A 22422-nucleotide genomic window follows, 5' to 3' on the forward strand; every position below is an offset into this window, starting at 1 on the left:
TAATTTTTACATTCTAATTTTTCGTTTGTTTGATTCTGATAAGTTATTTTAGTTTGTTTGATTCTAATAGGTTCTTTTAGTTTATGAGTAGAGGAAACACGTTAGAACCGTTGGTTTTTTACAGTAAGATTAAAAAGACTGCTCACAAAAATTGAAGAGAAGTTAGAGAAGCAAGGCAAGGTCAACATGTTTTCAAAGACGATCAAGAGGAAAAGGATATTATTATGAAGATCGAAGATAATCAAAATAATTAACAACCTCCTGCTTGTCTTGCTCCTCATACTATGTTTGACTATGCTATGCCTACTCTGATTGGGGCTAAATCAAGTATCGCCAGACCAATTATTGCTACAGACAATTTTGAGTTGAATCTGAACATAATTTAGATGGTACAATAATATGTTCAATTTGATGGGTTGCAAGATGAAGATTCGAATGCTCATTTAGCTAATTTTCTAGTGATTTGCAACACATTCAAGAATAATGGTGTTATTGATGATGCCATACGCTTATGGTTATTCCTATTCTCTTTGAGGACCAAGGCAAAACAATGGTTGAATTCACTTCCACGAGGTTCTCTCACGACTTGAGATCAGATGACTGAGAATTTTTTGTTGAATTACTTTCCACCATCTAAAATAACTAAGTTGAGGAATGAAATCTCTTCTTTTTCTCAAATTGAGTTTGAGACATTATATGATGCATGGGAGAGATTTAAGGAACTTTTGAGAATGTGTCCTTATCATGGGTTACCTTTGTGGTTACAAGTTCAAACCTTTTACAACAGTTTGAATCCCTCAACTAGGCAGATGATTGATACAGCAGCCGGTGGAACATTGAATAACAAAACACTTGAGGCAGCCCAAGAATTTATTGAAGAGATAACACTGAATAATTATCAGTGGCAAGTCATGAGAACAAAACCGATCAAGGCAACCAGTGTTTTTAATATGGATGCAGTTGCTATGTTGGTGAATTAGGTTGAAGCATTGAGTAAACAGATTGATGGTTTGAGTTGCAGTAAACATGGGAATTCGGTAACGTAACACGATACAACTAGAGCGGGGATGATTAATTCAGAATATTCACCCTTCAAGTTTAACATGGAGCATAAGAAAGTCGACTTTATGGGTAATAATTCTAGACCTCAAAATAACCCCTATAGCAATAACTATAATCCAAGATGGAGGAATCATCCAAATTTCTCTTTGGGTGGTCAAGGTAATCAAAGGTCACAACCCCCTTCGGGTTTTCAGCAACCTTATCAGCAAGAAGAAAAGAAACCGAACCTTGAGGAGATGTTAGCTAAATTTATTTCGATGTCTGAAACTTGATTTCAAAACACTGAGATAACTTTGAAAAATTAGCAAGCATCGGTTCAAGGGCTTGAAAATCAAATTTGATAGCTTGTTAAACTGGTTTCGTAGAGACAACAAGGTAGCTTACCTAGTAATACTAAAACTAACCTAAAGAAGCAAGTCTATGTAACCACTGTTTGAAGCATGGAAGGGTTAGTCGAGCTTGAAAAGAAGTCAAGTTTAGAAGTTGTTGAGAAAAATGATAGGGTTGAGGAAATCAAGAAAGATCATAAACCGATGGTTAGAGAATATAAACCACGAATTACATACCCAACAACATTGAAGAAAGACCACATAAACAAACAATATGCTAAATTTCTTAAACTTTTGAAAAAATTTCTTATTAACTTACCTTTTGTGGAAGTCATTTCACAGATGCCAAAGTATGCAACATTTTTAAAGGAGCTGTTAACAAATAAAGAGAAGTTAGACGACTAGTCAACTGTGGATCTCAATGAGGATTGCTTGGCCATTCTCCAAAACAAAATACCTACCAAGCTTAAGGATCCAGGGAGTTTTACTACTCCTTGTCTTATTGGTAGCTTCAATGTTGATAAACTTTTGGCTGATTTGGGGGCTAGTACAAATGTTATGCCTTATAAAATGTTCAAACAACTTGGTCTCGGGAAACCAAACCCACTAGGATGAGTATTCAATTAGCTAACAGATCAATAAAGGATTCGAGGGGTATTGTTGAGGATGTACTTATGAAAGTAGATAAATTTATATTCCCTACTAATTTCGTTATATTGGACATGGATGAGTATATTGAAGTCCCAATTACCTTAGGTCAACCCTTTTTAGCCACTGCTAGAACTGTTATTGATGTGGGTAATGGTGATCTTGTACTGAGTGTAGGTGATGAAAAGATTACTTTTCAAGCATGTGATTTTGTTAGAGTTGCTAGTGAGTGAGATGATACTCGTTATTATGTTAATGATAGTAATCATGCAGCTCGACATTCTTTGCAGAAAATCACTAATGAATACGTGTTCAAACTGTATCCTTCTCAATGTGATAAAAATCAAGGCACAAGTGAATAGAAAATAGTGTAGCTCCATGAACTAGATGAATGGTGAACGAAGACTAATGAGAAACCAAAAAAGTACAAGAAAGTAACAAAGAAATGTCATAATATGCATGTAAAGAGGACAAACCAATTCAAAGTTGGGGACAAAATGCTGCTAAACAAGTCAGATCCACGAATGTTCCATTCAGAGCTTAAGTCAAGACAGTCGAACCCATTTATGATACAAAACGTATTCCCATATGGAACCATTGAGGTAACACACTCTGATTATAGCACATTGAAGGTAAACAGTCATCGTCTCAAGCTTTATTTTAGTGGTAATACTAATAACGAGAGTGAGGAGTTTCGGTTTCAAGATTCGCCTTAACTGTTAGTTTAAAAAGGGAAGTCAAGCTTAGACTCTAAATAAGCTCTTCTCAAGAGGCAACTCAAGTGTTTCTATTTTATTTATTCATTTTACTTTCATGATATTTTAAAGCAAATTCAAAAAATTTTGAAAAAAATGGTGGTCCACATGGTCTGGAGTGATCCACACAGGTGTGTCACAGGCCGTGAGAACACTGGAATTAATTTTTCAAAATTATTTTTTGACCGATTCAGTTTGAGTAGAGGCATACAGCTTGGAGAAATGGTCGTGTGATACACACAACCTAGCACAAGGGCGTGTGATAGACTGTGTGATCGACACGGCTTGACACACGATTGTGTGGGACACACGGCCTGGACACACAAAAGTGTGGCTTACAGGGCTGGCCACATAGCCATGAACTTTTTTTCTCTTTAAAGCTAGTTTTATTTTCTTTTGTGTTTTTGTTGCTTTATTCCTCCCTACCCCAAGCCCTATTTTTAGTTTTTATTTATTTTAGTTCCTTTTATTTTATTTTATTTTATTTTATTTTAGTATGCATTTTTTTGTTATGCTTTTTCAATTGTTTTTTCTAGTTTGTAATCTTTTGATCTTATTTTATTTTTTGCTTATTTTTTTGTTAGTGTGCTTGGAAATATGTACTTCATATAAACTCTTCTACGATTTCAGATTTCATTATTCCGGTGAAATCATCCAAATTCAAGGTAGTTTCATTTCTCTCCCTCCTTTATGATATTGTGCTTATTCTATTTATATTTGTTTGTACATTGAGGAAAATGTACATCTTAAGTGTGGGGATGTTACTTATATGCTTATGTGAATAATCCCTAAATTTTTTTTGTATAAGTAATTCTCTCACACCTAGCATTAGAGTTTTTTTTTTTTGATTTGGAGTTTTTATTGATTTTGTTTCAGAATAATTTGTGGATTTTTTTTTGTGCATTGTGTGATTTATACTTTAAAACATGAGAGATTCAAGCATTGTAAGCTATTTTTTTCCAGAAATTATTATTTTAGGTTGTCTCCCTAAATTGAAGCATTATCTTAAAATTTTAAATCTGCAAGTTTAACATCAAAACAATAATTTTTTGTGAGTTTTTGAGTCTATAAAGCATATATTTTTTCGTGCTTATTTTATTTTTGGTTGTGAATATGTCAACTTGATTTTTTATTCTAGAACTTGCTTCGGTTATACATGTCGAGATCACATTATTAAGTTGATATAACCTTTAAACAGCTTACCTGTTGTATTAACCCCTAGTAAACCCTGTTAATCCTAACACATTTTTTTCTATCACCCGTTAATGTTAACCCATAACCCATATCTATGTTGTAAAATTATCCTTTTTAATTGACCATTTTTTGTTGAGATTTGATTTGGTTAGTGGCCTAACTATGTTCCATCATCTGTAGTGTTCAATTTTACTCTGTTCAAAAAAAAAAGAAAAAATTGATTGAGCTTAAATGTTTAGTTTCATATTCTTTTGAAAAGCTCATTTCCTCTCCTTATTTCTTGTTGATGTAAATTCTTTTTGTTCAGCAACTAATTTTTTTTAGTTTGGTAGCTTATCAACTTGATTCTCGATTGTAAATAACTTTTCTAACATTTTCCATGCCCTTAACATAAGCTCCACTATAACCTTTAAAGACCTCTTGACTTGGTGTGTCATCTCATTTATATAGTGGTGGAGATTTGATTTCCAAGCAAGCATATGGTAAAAACATTTCTTGTTCGACTGTTGAGTGCATATTACTTGAACCTTAAACACTTTGAGTGAATCCTTAGTAAGAATGTTAATTCTTGTTGAGTTTGACTATCAGGTAATTATTGAGATAAGAGAGATTCCTAATGTTTTTAAAGCTTAAAATTCTCTACTTGGATTGCTTGTACTGTTTAGTGTCATTTTAGTGTAAATTTTCAATGCATGATTATCTGTAAATTGTCCTAAGACATTATTGGTGGAAACAATAAATTGAAAGAAGTTAACTTTATTGTGGGTTGAGGATTTTGCTTAAGGACAAGCAAACGCTTAAGTGCGCGATTTGATCGGTGCTAAAAGTAACATGCTTTAATCTCATTCTTAATGTGTTTTTGTGTGACTATTCGATGTTAATGGTGAATTTTATGCTCCTAATACTTTAAATTCATGTTTTTATACTTAGGAGAGTATTTGGGAGCAAAAAGAGCGAAAAACGAGTGAAAATTGAAAAATTGAAGTGAGTTACAAGAGCCACACAAGTTGACCATTTCCACACCGTCGTGTGAGCCATAGGGGCTACCATATGGCCCTATGGCAAGCTGTATCAATTTCACGATTTGCACTCTAAACTTGCAAAAAAAATACAATTTTTAGGTTTTTCGGGCATTCTAAGACGTATATATGACAAAAATAAGAAGATAAGGGAGAGTCATCATAGAATACTTAAGAAAACAACTCAAAAAACACCATTGGAGTAAATTCTGAAGTAGATTTCTATCAAGATTGAAGACTCCCAATTGATTTCTTAAGAGATTATAATGAGTTTCTTTATTTCTTTCGGATATACTGTCTTTAGGATGTTTTTATTTTCAAGCATAAACTAATTTTCTAAATACCTAGGTAAGATGAACCCTATGATGAATTTTGTCTTTTAATTTTTATTTTACCTAATAAATACTTAGATATTGTTCTCAATTATGTGTGCTTAAATCTTGGTTTGGTATTTCTAGATTATTGATCCATGTTTGATGTGCTTAAATCAGAGCGTAATTGAGTGGAGTTGCATGCGATCCTAAAAATAGGACGACATAAATATATTGGATTAGAGTAAAATCTAATAGGGGAATCCATAAATTGAGTTAATGCGATAACATGGGTTTTAATTAGAAAGAAATTTCAATTAATCAAACTAAAGTCAGTTGCTCTTACTCTGGAAAGAAATATTAGCATAATTTAGGGATTTCTATGGATCAAGATACTAACTGAAGAAATTGCATAATTTAGATTGATAGTGACAGATGAAGTTTATGTGAAATCTTTCTTGGGTATTGTTTCGCTTTTTGGTTGTTAAAAATTTATTTTCCTAAATTTTTAACGCAACAAATAAAAATTTATTTTCCTAAATTTTTATTTGTTGCGTTCGCAGTTAATTAATTAGCTAATTTTAGTTTTACTCCATCACTCAAATTCATCAGTTAAATAATAGAAAGATAATAATTACTAGGACTTTTGGTCTTCGTGGGAACAATATCTTTGCTCACAATAGTTATACTATTAATTGATAGGTGCACTTGCCTTAGTCAAATTTTTAGTTAGTTTTACGACGTATTAGATTTTAATGGAAGTTCCATAATCTTTTAAAAATTTGCTGCTACTGGTTTGAGTAGGACTATTGGAACAGAAACTCTGAGTTTAAGTAAAGGTGAGTCTCAAGTGAGTCATTGGCCTCGACCCTTGCATGTCATTCTAGAGATATTCTTCATATGATTGTTGTTCCAGTAACAATGCATGTCTCTTAAAGTAACAGTTGAACGTATGTGTGTGATCCTTGTGAAACATCTGCATGAGTGTAATTGTATAATGTGTGGTATGCATGAGTGTAGTGTTCTTTAGGAAACAATTATGCTTTTGTACATAGGAATATGATTCTGTTATAGGTATGAGTGAAGTCTGCATGAATGTGTAGTTATGCTACATGTATGATGCGTAGTTGAGAATGTTAGAGAAATTGGGGTTTAGCGGAATGTTGGTATATGACATGATAAATGTAATTTTGGATGTGAAGCCTTTGGTAGGGCATGTAAATCGCTAACCGGACAGTTAGATCAATGTGAAAATGGAGATTTATTGTGTAGCCTCCGGTGGATGGCTATAAAGCTAACTGGACTGATAGATCACGAAATAAATCTGTGGAAAGACCATGGTCATGGAACTTTCTGAAAATCAATATGATAAGATATAATTTGTGATGCCTTTTGTGGCATATTCTATGATGCATTTGTGGCATATGTTGTGATGCCTTTGTGGTGTATTATGTGATGCCTTCGTGGCGTATTTTGTGAAGCCCTTGTGGCATATTTTGTAACACCCTTGAGGTAAAATCTGGTTAATCGCCTTTGTGGCGAAATATGGGTAAGCTTTAATACTTCTCCGCTAGTTGACTCTACAGCAGAGATCTAGGTAAGTTAGAAGATAACCCTGTTTGGATAGCTTTGTGGCAAAAATTAAATTTGCCCTAGGGGTACTTCTTATAAGATTTCTCAATAGTGTTTTTGAAGAGTAAATCTGTCATAGTAGCTCTTTAGTATAGAGAATTTGGTGTATTCGTAGTTATGGGTGGTTTAAGTGTTCGTAGGACTTCAGTTTTTCTATGTTGTGTAAGAAAGATATCGAAATTCTATGGTATCTTCCAAATCTGAGTATTTTCACGCTATGTATAAAGGTTATTTGGAGTCTAGATTATCCATCAAACCTGGACGTTCTCATGATATGTAACATGGTTTTTTGGAATTTCCTAGGAATGACTTAGAATGTTTCATCCAACACAATAAGTTGTGGTCTGGGTTGATTTAAGATATGATCTTACTAGTATCCTAATAGTTTCCAAATTCATTACGAGAATCTGCCAAAGGTAGGATCCATATTAAGTTCATCTTAAAAAATTAGTTAGTATAAGTATCCGCCAAGAATAATATCTAAGAGAAATATTCAACACTTGTCTGTGTGAGAATCTGCTGGAAGAAACCTTTGCATGATTATCATTCCGGGAAATGTACTTATCTTCTGTCTACCTAGAGTGTAGGAAATAATATCTACATAAAGTAGTGGTTTTAGAAATCCGCTGATCAGGAGAAATGTGTATATGATGACCAAGTGTGGAAGTTGGCGTACACGTATATGCCAAGAATTTAGAAGAGTGTCTGCGAAAGACTGAATAATAAAACTATGATTCTATGAATGGTGGAGTTCAACAACAAGAGTCTAAGGTTATCCTCGATTGAGGTTCACTAAGTTCATTTGAACTTACTAGTGTTTGATGTGATACATGTTCTGAGAAAAGTGTTGTTATGTTAGAGGGGATCAAGCCAGGAATGCACCAAGGAGGTTGATCGAGTGGCGATATGATGTATACAGAGGACGCTTTAAAGATATGACAAATTGTATTCTACGCCATGTTTGAGTCTATCTTTAAGAAAGATTTAAATTGTAATAACTTGTACACTATATGTAAGATTTTGTCGTATTTAATGAGAGCTTCCTTTTTATGATTGTGAAGAAATAAATAGGGAGTTTGTTGTATTTGGGTTACACCAGCTTTAAATTTTTATTAAATGTTTAAGTCTTGTAACACTCGACATTTAGATCCGATAATTCGGGTCGAGTAAAGGGTGTTACAAGGTAAGGAACAAGAGATAGAAGAATAAAGAGGGGATATGTATTATTTATTCATCATCAATAAGATAGCTATAATACTTCTCCAACTTGTATAAGTATAAACATAAGAAGCATGTTTGATATAGAATTTTAATCCTAATAGACATTAGAGTTATAATAATAAAAAATACCATAATTTTTATCATTCATTGCATTAGAGTTTTTATCATAATGGACATTCATTTATAATAAGATATTTATGACCATAAAATTTGTAAAAATAAAATTATTTTTTTAATTTCATAAAGAAATCTTAAAGTTTTTCATTTTGAAAGAATTGGCCATCTCTTAAAAATCATTCTTTTTATGTAATTTCTTATTTTCAAGACACTTGTATAAAGGGGTGATCAAATTGTTTGTTTGGCATAGTTAAATAACTTTTTAGTCCATAAACAATGGTGTTGATGACCAGTTTTGAGTTGAAACTAGCCTTTCAAGCTGAACAAAAAAAGTTAGAAAATCCAAATTTTAACTTTTCAAAACTTGGTTTGGATGCCAAATTTATATTAATTACTTTAAAATATTTAAAATTTACATTTCCATATATTGTAACATTAACAATAAGTTACCATATATTATTTTTTAATATTTTTATTATAATCTAAATTAAATATTTGTTAATACTAAAATAATGCTAATATGTTATTTTGGTAATAATAAATGCACGAGAAAATAAGGATACTTTCCATTTTCCATTAACTATAATTTTTTATTAATTTATAAGAGTTATATTTATATATGATTTTGATACTAAAAAATATAATTACATATCTAAATTAAAATTTTTAAATAATCTATATTAATTTTTGAAAAGATATTTAAAATTAATATTTATATATTATGATGAATTTAAATAATTTATTGTTTTTAGTTTACAATATTACATCTAAAGTAAATATTTTAATTTTTTGAAAGACCTTTTTAATAAAACTTTTTGCATTACATTTTGACAATATTATTAAACATTTAAATCTTAAACTATATTATTAAAACAATTTTTATACAACTTTTAAAAGATATCTAAATTAATAAGTTAATGTTAGCAAATCGTGTCCTCATCAAATGGTCAATATATGACTATAACTGCATTACATGTGGTATATAGAATTTTGTTTGTTTGTGTAATGTATGAATTTGTAGGGTTTTTCTTTTTATTTCTTATTTTGGTTTTATATGGATATAATGGGCTACTTTATGTGCGATTTTGATAAATTTCAAATTAAATGTTAAAAAAATTTAGGTATTGAAAATTTAAATTTAAATTATGAAATTTGTGTGATATATTATTTAAAACTAATTTTTATAGGATAATATAATACTAAAATAAACAAAAAAATATTTTCTGTAAGTAATTTTTATGTTATATTTTTTATAAAAAAGTTATATCTTTCTACTGTTTATACCAGCAGGAGAGTGATGAAGAATATAAATTTCTCGCTGGGTAGATAGATTTAGTTTAGCAATGTAATCAACTGGTTTATTTGCTTCACGAAAGATAAGATTTTGATACTTGATAATAATAAATAAAGAAAGAGATTAACGAAATAATAGGTTGGTTTATATTTAGTTTACTTACAAAATTATAATTAAAATATGGATTAGAAATCTCACTACAAATGAATGCGGAAATCACGAATTTAAAATATAAATATATGTTTAAAAATAATATTTATTGAATAATGAAACGTATGATTTAAAATTAATTAATCATAATAACAAATGAAATATATATACGATATTAAAATATAAAAAATTAGGTTACATTATGAGTAAAACGAAATTAAAACACATAAATACATTAGATTAACAATACTAATGCACTACAAATGTTTATCATAGTGTTGTCATCAATTGTGAATTATTGTCGAGTTGACTTGTGACATCAACTCAGTTAATAATATTATTAATATATACAACTTATGGAGATAATAAATTGTGCGTATTAAAATAAAAAAAATGTTAAAAATGGAGTTTTGGTTAAGTAGTAAATTTAAAATCCAACCATATGCACATTTTTTATTTTTATTGATTTTTGTTAAAATAAAAAGAATAAAGTACCCTCAAATCACATAATTTATTTTAATTACTGTAATTTTTATTGTCCAGCTAACTCACGACACCAACTCAACCAACAAATTAAATAATAGTATAAATAATATAAAACTTATATAGTATCTTTGAAAAAGATGGCAAGCTTCTATAACTTTATACACGGTTGAATATAAAGAAAAATTACAAATCACTCTTGTTATCAAATAGAAAATAGCAAAACGACATTTAAATGAAGCTTGATCTGTATACTTGAGAACTTTTTGTCTTGTATCTAAAATCATAACAAAAATTCACACCTACTGATGTATCATTTACAATCAAAATGGCCTTTTCAGATCCTTGAAATTATCCATTGGATCAACACATTCCATTTTGTTTCTATGAAGATTCAATATTTTCAACAACTCGGAAGCTTTGTCCTTAGTTTCCTCAACACATCCGACCTGTAAAAGCAGCAAAAGCTTTAGAAAAGCGCCCACTTGAAGAGCTTCAAGTATAACACTTGCATCATCTTCGGTTTTCTCCTTCTTGCAAAGCTTCCACAATATGGAGACCGAAAAGTCGGTTGTTAAATTGGAAACCCTAAGGATTTTCTTAACCAAAACCGGCATGCTTAAGGCATTGTTGCAGGCCATCTGTCTCCCTTCCTCGCTGTTGCATATACCATCTAGAACACCCAACGCCTTCTCGCATATGCCTCTTTCGGAGTCTACCAACGTTTCTAGCAGCAACGATACTATGCCTAAGTTTACTAGCTTTTTCACTTGTTTCTCCTTTGTTGGAGATGATGTGATTATCTTGTAAATGACGAGTAATGAAGCTTTTGTTGATGTAGGGCAAATTGGGTCTTTAATCAGCTTGAACAATGCTTCAATGGCACCTTCCATGTCTGACAACTCGTTGACTTTTCTCTCATCTATTGAAACAAGCTCTCTTAAGCCCAAAACTGCGTTTCTTCTCCTAGACAAGTCTCCACTGCTTAGAAACCATATCAAGCAACGCATGGCGGAGGCTGATCCTAAGAAACCTTTGGCCTCTACATCAAGGGGGAACATTATCGCCAAAGCTGACAATATCTCCTCTAAAACAGCAACGTTTTCATCAAAAGACTCCCTGGAAAATGCTTGGAAAGCTTCCGATAAAGCGCAGCCTGCCCCATTACTGACAAAGCAACGCTTGTTACGTTCGCTCTCTTTTGCCAACGACTTGATCTTTAAAACCAAATCTCGACACCCTTTTCCGTTTTGTTTCATACAAGCGACGTTGATTTTGGAAAGAATATCGGAAACCTCCATGGAAGTGACGGGAACCCGAGGCGTGGGGATTCTTTCAATCCCATAGGATCGATTCTCGACGCACCAATCTTGTATTTTTTTCCTTATGATATGATTTGGAATGGGTTCGAGACTCCTGAGAACTTGATTGGTGAGTGGGCAAGTGAAATTCCCAGCTTCAATCCACTTCTCAATGTTCTCTCGATCGTAGGTTATCCCTGTAGACAAAGTGACGGGATCTTTCATCAAGTCTAGTGATATGGGGCACCTGAAATCCCTTGGAACCGTAAGCTCAATCTCTCCATTGTCGTTCCTTTGCTGTTGCAATTTCCCTTCACGCCTGGCAGCTCTTCTCCTCCTCCAGGAAGAAATCATCATTGGAAAACAGTTTTTTCTTTTTAAAAATTTCTTGTTTGGATTCTAAGAAAGAATGTTGGGGTTTGCTTTGGGTGAGTGATTAAGGCAACATATATGTCGTTGTTATATTACGAGGAGGAGGATGGTGGTTCAACGTTTAAAACCCGAAGAATATTATTTAAATTTGAAATAGAAAAGCTTGAAAATTAAAGAAAGAAAGCATGGGAGAGAGGGCGTGATGAAGGTCTCAAAGTTTGACCGTTGAATTAGATAAATAAAAATGATGGGAGATGTTGAAATGGTAAAAGGGGGCGGATTTTGGAACGGAGAAAATCAAAACTTTGACGAAACCAAAAGATTAAAGGCGCCGTCTAAGTATGAGAGTCGGTGTGAACTGACGGACACTAGCGGCCGCTCTCGGTCTCCCCATGTGATCATTTTGACCAATTTTTATAGTTAAAGTCTTTTTTTAATAATTATATTAAATTCCGTGTTAAGATGAGTCGGATTTTTAAATTGGTTAAAATATGTCTATACTTCTTGTACTTTTTCAAAATTGAGAATTTAGTCCCTATATTATTTTTAGTTGTTTTACTTTTTCAGATTTTAAAATTTAGGTCTAATTTGTTGAAAAAAAGATGTAATTAATCTGAATTAACAAAAATTTTAACAATATTAATAATTAAATTTAAATTTTAAAATCTAAAAAGTAAAAAAAAAATTATCGAAATACAATTACAAGAACTAACTCCTACTTCTTGAAAATTACACGGAACCTTTTAAATTTCATGCTTGAATTTAAAATTTTATTTAGAAAATACACAGGAAATGCTATTATTATTATTATTATTATTATTATTATTATTATTTGAGATTTTTCATTTTCACGCAGTACCAAACACGCAGGAAGCTATATTAAATATTTTAAATCACTTTAAAAGAAATGAAAAATTAACGATTTTTAATTTTATTGATGTGGAATACACGTAAAAGACACGTAAACATTTAATTAAATTTTTAAAATTTAAAAATTTTAAAAAAATATAAAAACTATTATTAAAATTAAAAATAGTTAAAAATATCCACGTGGCAACCCATGTGTATTTCATGTGAAAAAAGTAAATAAAGTTAATTTTTCCATTTACTTTGAGGTTATTTGACCAAAAAAAAAGAAGAAGCAAGTTGGATTAAAAAAGACAAAAAAAATTTAAATAAAAGACTAAAATGAAGTTTTTTTTTTTTTAAGTTGAAGAAGCCATAAATAATATTTATAATAGCATGGTGATTAATATCCAACTGTTAACTCGCAGTGAAGAGGAGATCCATTTGGCCGGTATATTATGTTTGATATAGAACATAACGTCATGAACCATAGTCATAGTTCATTGATATTATTAACTTAAAACTGCCAACCATCCAAACGAGCTAATAGTTAAACCCCAACAGTGATGATAATTTCCAGGGATTTAGAGCACGTTTGGTTCGCTGTATTGGATTAGAGGTGTAATGGAATAGAGGTGTAATGGAATAGAGGTGTAATAGCAAATCAACTGTTTGGTTGAATGTAATGGAATAGAGGCGTAATAGTAATCTTATGTTTGGTTGAATGGAATAGAGGTGTAATAGCATAATGGAAAAAACTAAAATGACTAGAATACCCTTAGCATAAATTTGTTTGGGTAAATGATTATTGTTATTGTTATTTAAATTTTAATAAGATTATTAATATCAATAATAGAGCATTTAATTATATTTAAACATAATAATTATTAAATATATTATAATTAAAATATATAATTTAATAAAATTCTTAATAATCAATATCTTATATGAATTTACTCAAATCATAATATATGATACTATAAAATATAATTTAACATAATTATTATTAAATATATTATAATTAAAATATATAATTTAGTAAAATTCTTAAAAATTAATATTCTTATATGAATTTACTCAAATCATAATATATGATACTATAAAAGATAATTTAACATAATTATTATTAAATATATTTTAATTAAAATATATAATTTAATAAAATTCTTAATAATCAAAATTCTTATATGAATTTACTAAAATCATAATATATGATACTATAAAATATAATTTGAATTAATTAATATTAAAATATTTTAATTAAAATATATAATTTAATAAAATTCTTAATAATCAACATTCTTATATGAATTTACTAAAATCATAATATATGATACTATAAAATATAATTTGAAGTAATTAATATTCAAAATATTTTAATTAAAATATATGATTTAATAAAATTTAAAATAATTATAACTAATAAATTTTCTTATATGAATTTGTATAATTTAAAAAAATTATTATTAAATATAATTTAATAATAATATATAATTTCATAAAATTCGTGATAATAAATTTTCTTATATGAATTTATACAATTTAAAATAATTAATATTCAATATAATTTAATAATAAAATGTTCTTATATGAATTTACTAAAATCAAAAAATAACTTGAGAATTATATTCTGCATAAACATAATTAACTTATATTAAGAAAAGGTTAGATGAAAATAAAATTCTACACCATAATCCATATGTTATATAGTTTTACAACATCATAACAAATTTTCTTATATGAATTTATACAATTTAAAAAGTTTGAAGTACGCAATTCCAAGGAAAAAGTGGAGGGGATGATATCACTTTCCTCTCTTTTTGGATTGCTAGTTGTTAATGACAAATGCAACATCAGATTTCAGCTACTCCAACATAAATAGAACAGGGGAACAATTTTATAAGAAACCAAATCAAACAAATTTCCATAATTAACTCCAGTAGTTGATCTATAAGCCAGATCTCCTTCCAGGCATAAGAGTAAATTTCTAACGCCAATAACTAATTTAACTTTACAAATCCATTGGCATGAACTAATCAAATTTGTGTTAAAAATAGATACAGATTCGTTTTCTACAAAGATATACAGAAGCAATGCATTAAAGCAAGCCAGCCATTACTGAATACAACTGCCTCCAAGACTCAACAACCAAAAATACTAAGAAGGGGGAGAGCAAAGAACCACCACAGAGGAAATGAGGCAGTATCATGCATCTAGCAGCAACCACGAACAAGATTTTGTCTAAAACTTCTGCATGATGGGTAAAAAGATTCCTAAAAACCTGATTGTCAAGAAGGTGACATAGACCTCTGGAAGTTGTAATCTGAAAAGATTCTTATCATTTTATGAAAATAAGTGGTACCAAAGGTGTTTGAGGAAGAAGTGAGGTGTAAGTCAATTCATTCCATGTTTTCCCCTCAATGAAGGGAACAGATAAATCAATTGTGTGAAAAATACTTGAAAATATAAACTCCATATACTACCTTCTCTCCATATTTGATTCAGGAAGCATATAAGACACAACAAACATTACTTCAAGATGCACCAAATACAATTAACACAATCTCCAAACTATTCAAATATACAATATGGTTTTATTAACAAGATACTAAACCACTAGACCACTGCAAAAGAGCATGTATAATATGATCTTATTAAAAAAGTACAAAAGAGCTACCTCTCATTGTGAAGAGCAAAGAGAACGAATCAAATAAATTGACTTCGGAAAGCAGCCAACCAAGATGGCTACATTGTCAACTTATAAATACAGAGAACAAGGTTCACAATGTTTTACACAGACAAATAGAACAATATATAATATGAACTCCCACAGAGCTTTATTCTACAAATAAAACTCGCATGCCAACCACTAATTGAATGCAGTGGAATCTATCTGTTAAAGAACATGGAGAAAAAATCTAACAATAATCCAAAAGGCTATTTTTTAGCATGACGCCTGGAAGGGAGACATTTATTTTCCAATCAAATAGTCACTGGTTGTGCTATGCTGCAGAAACTTACAAGAACAATCGAAACAGGAAAAAAAACTGAAAGAAACAAGAATATTAACCTCCTCTTGATCAAACAAAAACTCCTCTTCATCAAGTCCAGCTGTAGGTAAATCCTCATCCTCATCATCTAGCCCCCCCAATTCAACTTCCTCGAGAACACCGTTTCCAAAAAATGCATATTGTGATGCATCAAATACTGCACCTCCTGCATAATAGAAAGGTTAACTTTACTGAAATGAGCTCTTCATAAAGAAGAAAACAACACAGAATCATTAAAAAAAAAAGAACTTTCTCCAATTCAATGGGCAGGAATGGGGTAATTGAGATGGGCGCAAGTTAACACCCTTTGTGTATCCAAGGGCCTGATATTTCTCAAAATGTACAAAAAGCAGCTTCTCCAATTCAATCATAATTCAAATAAATCGTGCTTATTTCCATCACTAAAAATATTCGAAACCAAAGTCAATTCAACTGAAAGTCTGAAACACCAGCCCACTGAAATCATTAACTGGCGTGATTTAGTAGCCAAATTCAAACTTATAATTACTAATCTGGAAAATGTCCAGGCCAACATGAAACAAAGTCGCTACTTAAAAACCAGAAATTGTTCACATATGGAAACGACATTTGACTTCTAACTGAATCAAACAGTGTTACCACAATTATTTAGCAACAAAAGCCTGCCCTTAGCATTGAAAACACAATATTTAAGGATCTAATTTCATTTCCTTCTAACTTGAAAAAGAGTGTTATATTGAGTTTACCAGTGGTTTGAACTCTAATATTAACTCGAGCCTCTGACGAATGAGGAATACTGTAGCCACAGAATGTAACCCTTGGGCTGCACAACATAAAAAGGATAGCTTCCACTTTCAATACAATCATTTAAAACAAAGAAAACCCAGCATGAATCAAAGCCAAAAACAGATGTGAGTGAACTGACTCTTGATTCAAAGTGAATCTAACAGCGTTAGCTATGGTATGATCCTCATCAGTTAAAGAAAAAGTGGCAGCACTATTATCAGTGAAAAACCCGTGTTCCATTGTTTCCTTTAATCCAATTTCTAAATCTCCAAACCAAGAAACAAAACTATTAAAATGATGAAATTTAATCCAATAATCATTGGGAAAACATATTTTTAAATAAAAAATAAGGTTGTATCTTCCTTACCGGTTCCAATGGACAGAACACAGTTTCACCGATGGAGAGGAACGGAAAACGTGAGAAGGGGGCTGCTTTCTGATCGGTGTTCGAAGTCCAGTTGTGACGCCAAAGAGAGGTAAGATAGAAAGGTAGAAGCGTGAATCGGTGGAGATAGAAAGGTAAGACAAAAAGGTGAGGAGAGTGGAGAAGAAAGGTAGAAGGAAGAAACAGGGGTAAGACAGAAGCGTGAATCAGGGGGTAAAACAGGGACCAAAACACAATCCGGACCTAAACTGAGCACAACGGAGGGATTGGAAATCGGTGGAATTTGGGGATTAGATCAGTAATGTAATAGACCCGTATTAGGCTAATACACCCAACCAAACAATGTATTGAGTGGGGCCCACGATTAGGGGTGTAATGGCTATGCCAATACACCCAACCAAACAAGCTCTTACTGTTTTTTATCCGGTAAACATTTTATCTAGAATAAGAATGAATGGGTAATAAAAATAATAAAATATTTTAGCATTAACAAAGGTCCAAAGAAAGAAAGATTATGATAGTGCTTTAGCAAACAGTTGGAAGAAAAACTAGAGGATCGTCGCCGAAAGGGAAAGAAGAAAGAAAAGTGGTAGTGGAAGTCCCAAAGGCTTTACCATATGTTGCAGAAAATAGGCAAAGTGCATTGACACCGATGATGGTTTGTAGTAGCAGAAGGAAGGTTATGAGGTATAGTATGATATGTGACTAATGGTCATATTCTAGAAGGGTAAGAGAGTATGACCGTGGACTATTCCTTGGTGTTTTTAAAGTTTCAAATACCTAATATACAACATATCATATGATCAGTCATCAGTCTTATGCCTTAAAACCAACAGATGGCCGACTCTCCCATCATTTTCTGCAAAAATGCGTGTTATATGACCATATATATATATATATAAACTTGAAGCTGATTGAATTCCACATAAAATAAGATATTTTAAAATTTGGATTGTATATAACATTTTTTTTTCTTTTCACCAACTATATATACATTATTTTCGATAATGACCGATAATGGACATTGCTTGATATCATAAAAACTTTGTGAATTGTAAGATTGCCAAAGTACACTTTTTTATATTATTTTTGAAAGTACTTTTTCTTTTATATTAGGTTGTGTAAATAAATTGAAGAAATTCTTTTGACAGCTTATACTTTAGAAAACTTATTTTGACTTTTTATATCACATTCAAATTCTTAGTTTGATATTTTCATTCCATTTATAACGTTATCTCATGTGGCATGAAAATCCAATAAAATGCCTAAGGACAATTTCCCTGATTTTTTCAAGAAACCAACATAATATTTCTTGTGTTGGTAATTATTTTATATGAAATCTCATTCTAGATGTTTCTCTTTGATTTCCTATACGTTGTCGGTGGTCATTCTTCTCTTCTTCTTTTTTTCTCTTTTTTTTTTGCTTCGCTCCAAATTTTTCCGATAAACAAACAAAAAGTATTTTTGTTGGTAAAGATTTGGATTGGAATTATTAGGATCAAACCCGATTTTGATTCAATCTTATATAAAAATCCATTTGCGTTGTGAAATCATTACTATTTCACATTCGAAAATTAATGAGGCAAAATCTAGAGATAAATAAAAAAGAAAATAAAATATTTTTTCAACTTTGTTTTATTTTGTTTGTTTTTAAAAGGAGAAAGGATAAAGATGGCAGAAAACTGAGAAAACAAAAGAAATTAATAAAAATAAAAGTTTGGATAAACTACACCTATATTATTTAACTTTTAGTAAGTTTACACTTGAATCATATAATTATGAAAAGTTATAAGTTAATCATTTAACTATTTAAAATTGATCACTTAAGTCACCCTTCCATTAACTTGCTAATGGAGGTCATTAACTCACTATTTGTTTACGCGGTGTACAACAAGGGAGGAGCACAAAGGAGAGAAGGGTGATTACTATGAGGGCTAGTTCACCCAATCAAGACGGAGAGTCGGAGGTTATGGAGAGTGGAGGTGCAGAGAAGGTAAAGGTTAAGGGTTGAAGGAGTATTGACAAAGTGTAGGCTTAGTATTCTTGAAGGATCAATCCTCTCTTCATTGTTCCTAGAAGTATTTATAGGCAAGGGTCTCATGTAAAATAGTGCTAACGTGTTGGACTTGCCATCTAGCCATCATTACGGAGCCCGTGGAGGAATGTATTCGATAGGACAAGGATGTCTGTGACAAGACAGATCTTATCATTCATTCTGACTTGATACGATAAAGCAATTTAGACCACGTGATGTTTGGTGACCAACAACTTCAAGTTCCCAATGAAGCTCAGGGATCCGGATGACAGATGGTATGTGCTTGTCCGGATGGTCATCTCGGAAATGAGAGCTTAAGGGTGGCCTCCCAGTTTGCTGGTGGCAGGCTTAGTGTTCAAGCATCTTTCTGGCTTGCCACGTGTCTTGACACGAATAGAGATATAACAGTATTCCCCCTTTCGAGTTGAGAGGAGGGTTATAAAATGGCCTTCCTCGAGGCACTCTGATCTGTTAGCTCTCTCTTTCACAGGTTACTCCGGATGTTAGCTTTATTTTATAGTCAAACGTTATATCAAAACCTTTGAAAGCTCGCCATAAATGTATTCTAAGGATTGCATGTAACACCTCATACCCGAACCGATCATTGGATTCGGACTACAGGATGCTACACTTCATAATCGTAAATTAACTAACACATTCTTTAATGTATATTTTGCCATTCTGATTTAATGCAGTTATTATTAAAATATTGTTATCTAAATATTTTACAAAGTAGTTTAAACATATTGAATATTTACTTACTTTGGAAATAATATTCTTATCAAAACTAATTACAAATAAGACTCTGACCCTGAGACTGTAACACCTTTAACCCGTCTCTGTCGCCTGATTAGGGTTACAGAGCATTACAACGCATATCATAACAATTACTAACATTTAACCATTCAAATATCAAATTAAATAACATATAATCAAATTCAAATGTCATTCATAGCATAAATATAATTATTTACCTTAAATCGGGCTTACATGGCCTTAAAAATAATTTAGAAACAATCATGGACTAATTTGAAATAAAACAGAAAGTTTTAGAATAATTTAAAAATTTTGAAAACAGGTGTCACACGGCCTTGTGACATAGCCTAAACCGTGTGGGTAATCGAAATTTCGACACACAGTCGTATCCTAGCCCGTGCGTTTGCCCATGTGAGTATTTGAAATAGGGTCACATAGTCGTGTCGTAGATAACACCCTTAACCCGTATCTAACGTCAGAATAAAGTTACAAAGCATTACCAGACTTATAAATAAAAAAATCATACATATCATATCCTTTTCTCATTCAAATCAAAAACCATTTAAATTCATTCATATAGTCCATAATACGAGCCCTCGATGCCCCAAATAGACATTAGAAATAGTTTGGGACTAAACTGAGTACTTAAGAAATTTTCGAAAAACATGTAAAATTTTCAAAGGTACAAGGGACACACGCCCGTGTGGCTAGGCCGTATGAGAGACACGCCCATGTCTCAGGCCGTGTGGGCATTCGAAATAAGGCCACACGCCCGTGTCCTTGCCCATGTCCTATCCCATGTCTAAACTAGTGAGCATACTGACTTGGGTCACACGGCCAGACCACACACCCATGTACCAGGCTGTGTACCCTTCAAAATGGCCTCACACGCCCGTGTGCTAGGCCGTATGCTATGCCATGTGAAAACTGGAGGGTCTATTGACTTGTGCCACACGGTCAAGCAACACGCCTGTGTGCTAGGCCGTGTGAAGCTACTGACTTGTTTTCTATAAAAGTTACAGGAGACACATGGTCATGTCACCTAACTGGGTGTCATACACAGTTGAGAGACACGCCCGTGTTTCTTCCTGTGTGGACAAAAATAAATCATTTTCCAAGCCATATTTCTCACCCAAATTGGTGCCAACCCACACACATCAATTTTCATAAAACCATGGCATAACTAGGCATTCAAAACCAACCACTATATATTTATAACATGTAATATCAACACATACAACATGATGTCCATAAGCACTTCAATTGACCACATACACTCAAGCAACCTATGCATCTCAACACATACCTAAATGGTCAAATACATACATGCATCATTTTGCCTAAAACATAACATATATGTCACTTATCAATCTAATTCATTTGGTACCCAAATACAAATTCACAACCAAGGCATTCACATAGCAACCATACATCACATCCAATAAGGCTATTTACATATTTGCATAACAAAATATACCAAATTCAAGCCAAATCAAATGACTAAATACACAACAAAACATATAGGCTTCCATTAGACAAAAGACCTATACATGCCATTTAACCCAAAATATAAAGTCAAAAGTACCAAAATAACGTTAGATAGTGTGATGCGATCTCCGACAACTTCCAATCCGAACGAGCTTCCGAAACACTATAAACCACGAAAAATAAATAGAGTAAGTAATTAAGCTTAGTAAGTTTGTATAACATAGAATTAAGCTTACCATTTAATCACAAATTTAGGTAAGTAAGTCAAAGCATACACAATTCAATTTAGCCAAAGCCTATCACATAACCATTAACCAAGTTAGCAATGTAATCATATAAAAACCAAAAATCATGTTTGAATTCAACAATTATTAAATTCCATGTACATATAACATCTATACCGTGTATCTGTATATCATATAAAACCGTTTCCATGTAAATACCTGTACTAGTTCATATCGAACTTGTATAATCTTGTAATAACAGTATGCCCGTTGAACCACTTAGAATATCATTAGATACACGAGTGGTACACACGAGGTGTACTAAATTGTAATTCGTCAATTCTTGTACATGTATGCTCATACGAGCGATAAACGATAAGCTCCTCCGAGATGAATAGTGAGCTGAGTATCGGCAAGCTCATAAGAGCTGAAATCAGTAACCCTAATGACATGTTATTTGTATCCTATGTATTCCTAAGGTTCAAACTGGGGTCAGTATTCTTCGTATGTCGTCGGTTATGCGCTCAATAATCATACATAATAATTAAACCATTCACATACATATATTTTCAATTAAAGCATATAAATACTCAATTTAATTACACAAATTTACCTCAAAGTCGTACGGAGAAAAACGATCGTTTAATCGATAACTTTGTCCTTTCCCCGATCTAATTTCGTACGTTGCTTTTCTTGATCTATATAATCAAATTTAACCAATTTAAACCTCACTCTATTCAATTCAATCCAAAATTCATGTTATGGAAAAATTACTATTTTACCCCTATGCTTTTAACTTCTTTACAATTTAGTCCCTAGGCTCGTAAAATGAAATTCATGCAATTTCATTCACATCTAAGCCTAACCTAATTTAATAAATTCTCATAGCAGCCCACAAATTTCACAATTTCACATATTTACCACACAATTTTCACATTTCTCAATTTAACCCCTAATTAACAATTTCATCAAAACTCACTTAACA

At 31.8% G+C, this 22422-nt stretch overlaps 2 protein-coding genes and 1 non-coding gene across 4 annotated transcripts; all 3 read right to left on the minus strand.

Moving 5' to 3' along the window:
* Nucleotides 1-644: 644 nt before the first annotated feature.
* LOC121214925 (small nucleolar RNA R71) lies at nucleotides 645-751 on the minus strand. The gene has a single exon (XR_005910663.1). It is a non-coding gene; the product is annotated as a small nucleolar RNA R71 (small nucleolar RNA).
* Nucleotides 752-10445: 9694 nt separating this feature from the next.
* On the minus strand, nucleotides 10446-12222 carry LOC107909964 (U-box domain-containing protein 21). The gene has a single exon (XM_016837680.2). The coding sequence runs from the start codon at nucleotides 11871-11873 to the stop codon at nucleotides 10539-10541; it is 1335 nt and encodes a 444-aa protein (XP_016693169.1). The 5' UTR covers nucleotides 11874-12222; the 3' UTR covers nucleotides 10446-10538.
* Nucleotides 12223-14626: 2404 nt separating this feature from the next.
* LOC107887263 (DNA-directed RNA polymerases I and III subunit RPAC2) lies at nucleotides 14627-16834 on the minus strand. Of its 2 annotated transcripts, XM_041089368.1 has the most exons (4): nucleotides 16689-16829; nucleotides 16510-16586; nucleotides 15805-15950; nucleotides 14627-14984 (listed from the first exon to the last, which is right to left on the minus strand). In XM_041089368.1, exons 1-4 carry the CDS (start codon nucleotides 16787-16789, stop codon nucleotides 14976-14978), a joined length of 333 nt encoding a protein of 110 aa, XP_040945302.1. In that variant the 5' UTR covers nucleotides 16790-16829; the 3' UTR covers nucleotides 14627-14975. The 2 variants fall into 2 exon arrangements, with proteins under 2 accessions (XP_040945302.1, XP_040945301.1); XM_041089367.1 differs by lacking the exon at nucleotides 14627-14984 and having other exon boundaries at nucleotides 15307-15950; nucleotides 16689-16834.
* Between the last annotated feature and the right edge of the window lie 5588 nt (nucleotides 16835-22422).

The sequence above is a fragment of the Gossypium hirsutum genome, chromosome D02 (genome assembly GCF_007990345.1).
Source record: "Gossypium hirsutum isolate 1008001.06 chromosome D02, Gossypium_hirsutum_v2.1, whole genome shotgun sequence".
NCBI lineage: Eukaryota > Viridiplantae > Streptophyta > Magnoliopsida > Malvales > Malvaceae > Gossypium > Gossypium hirsutum.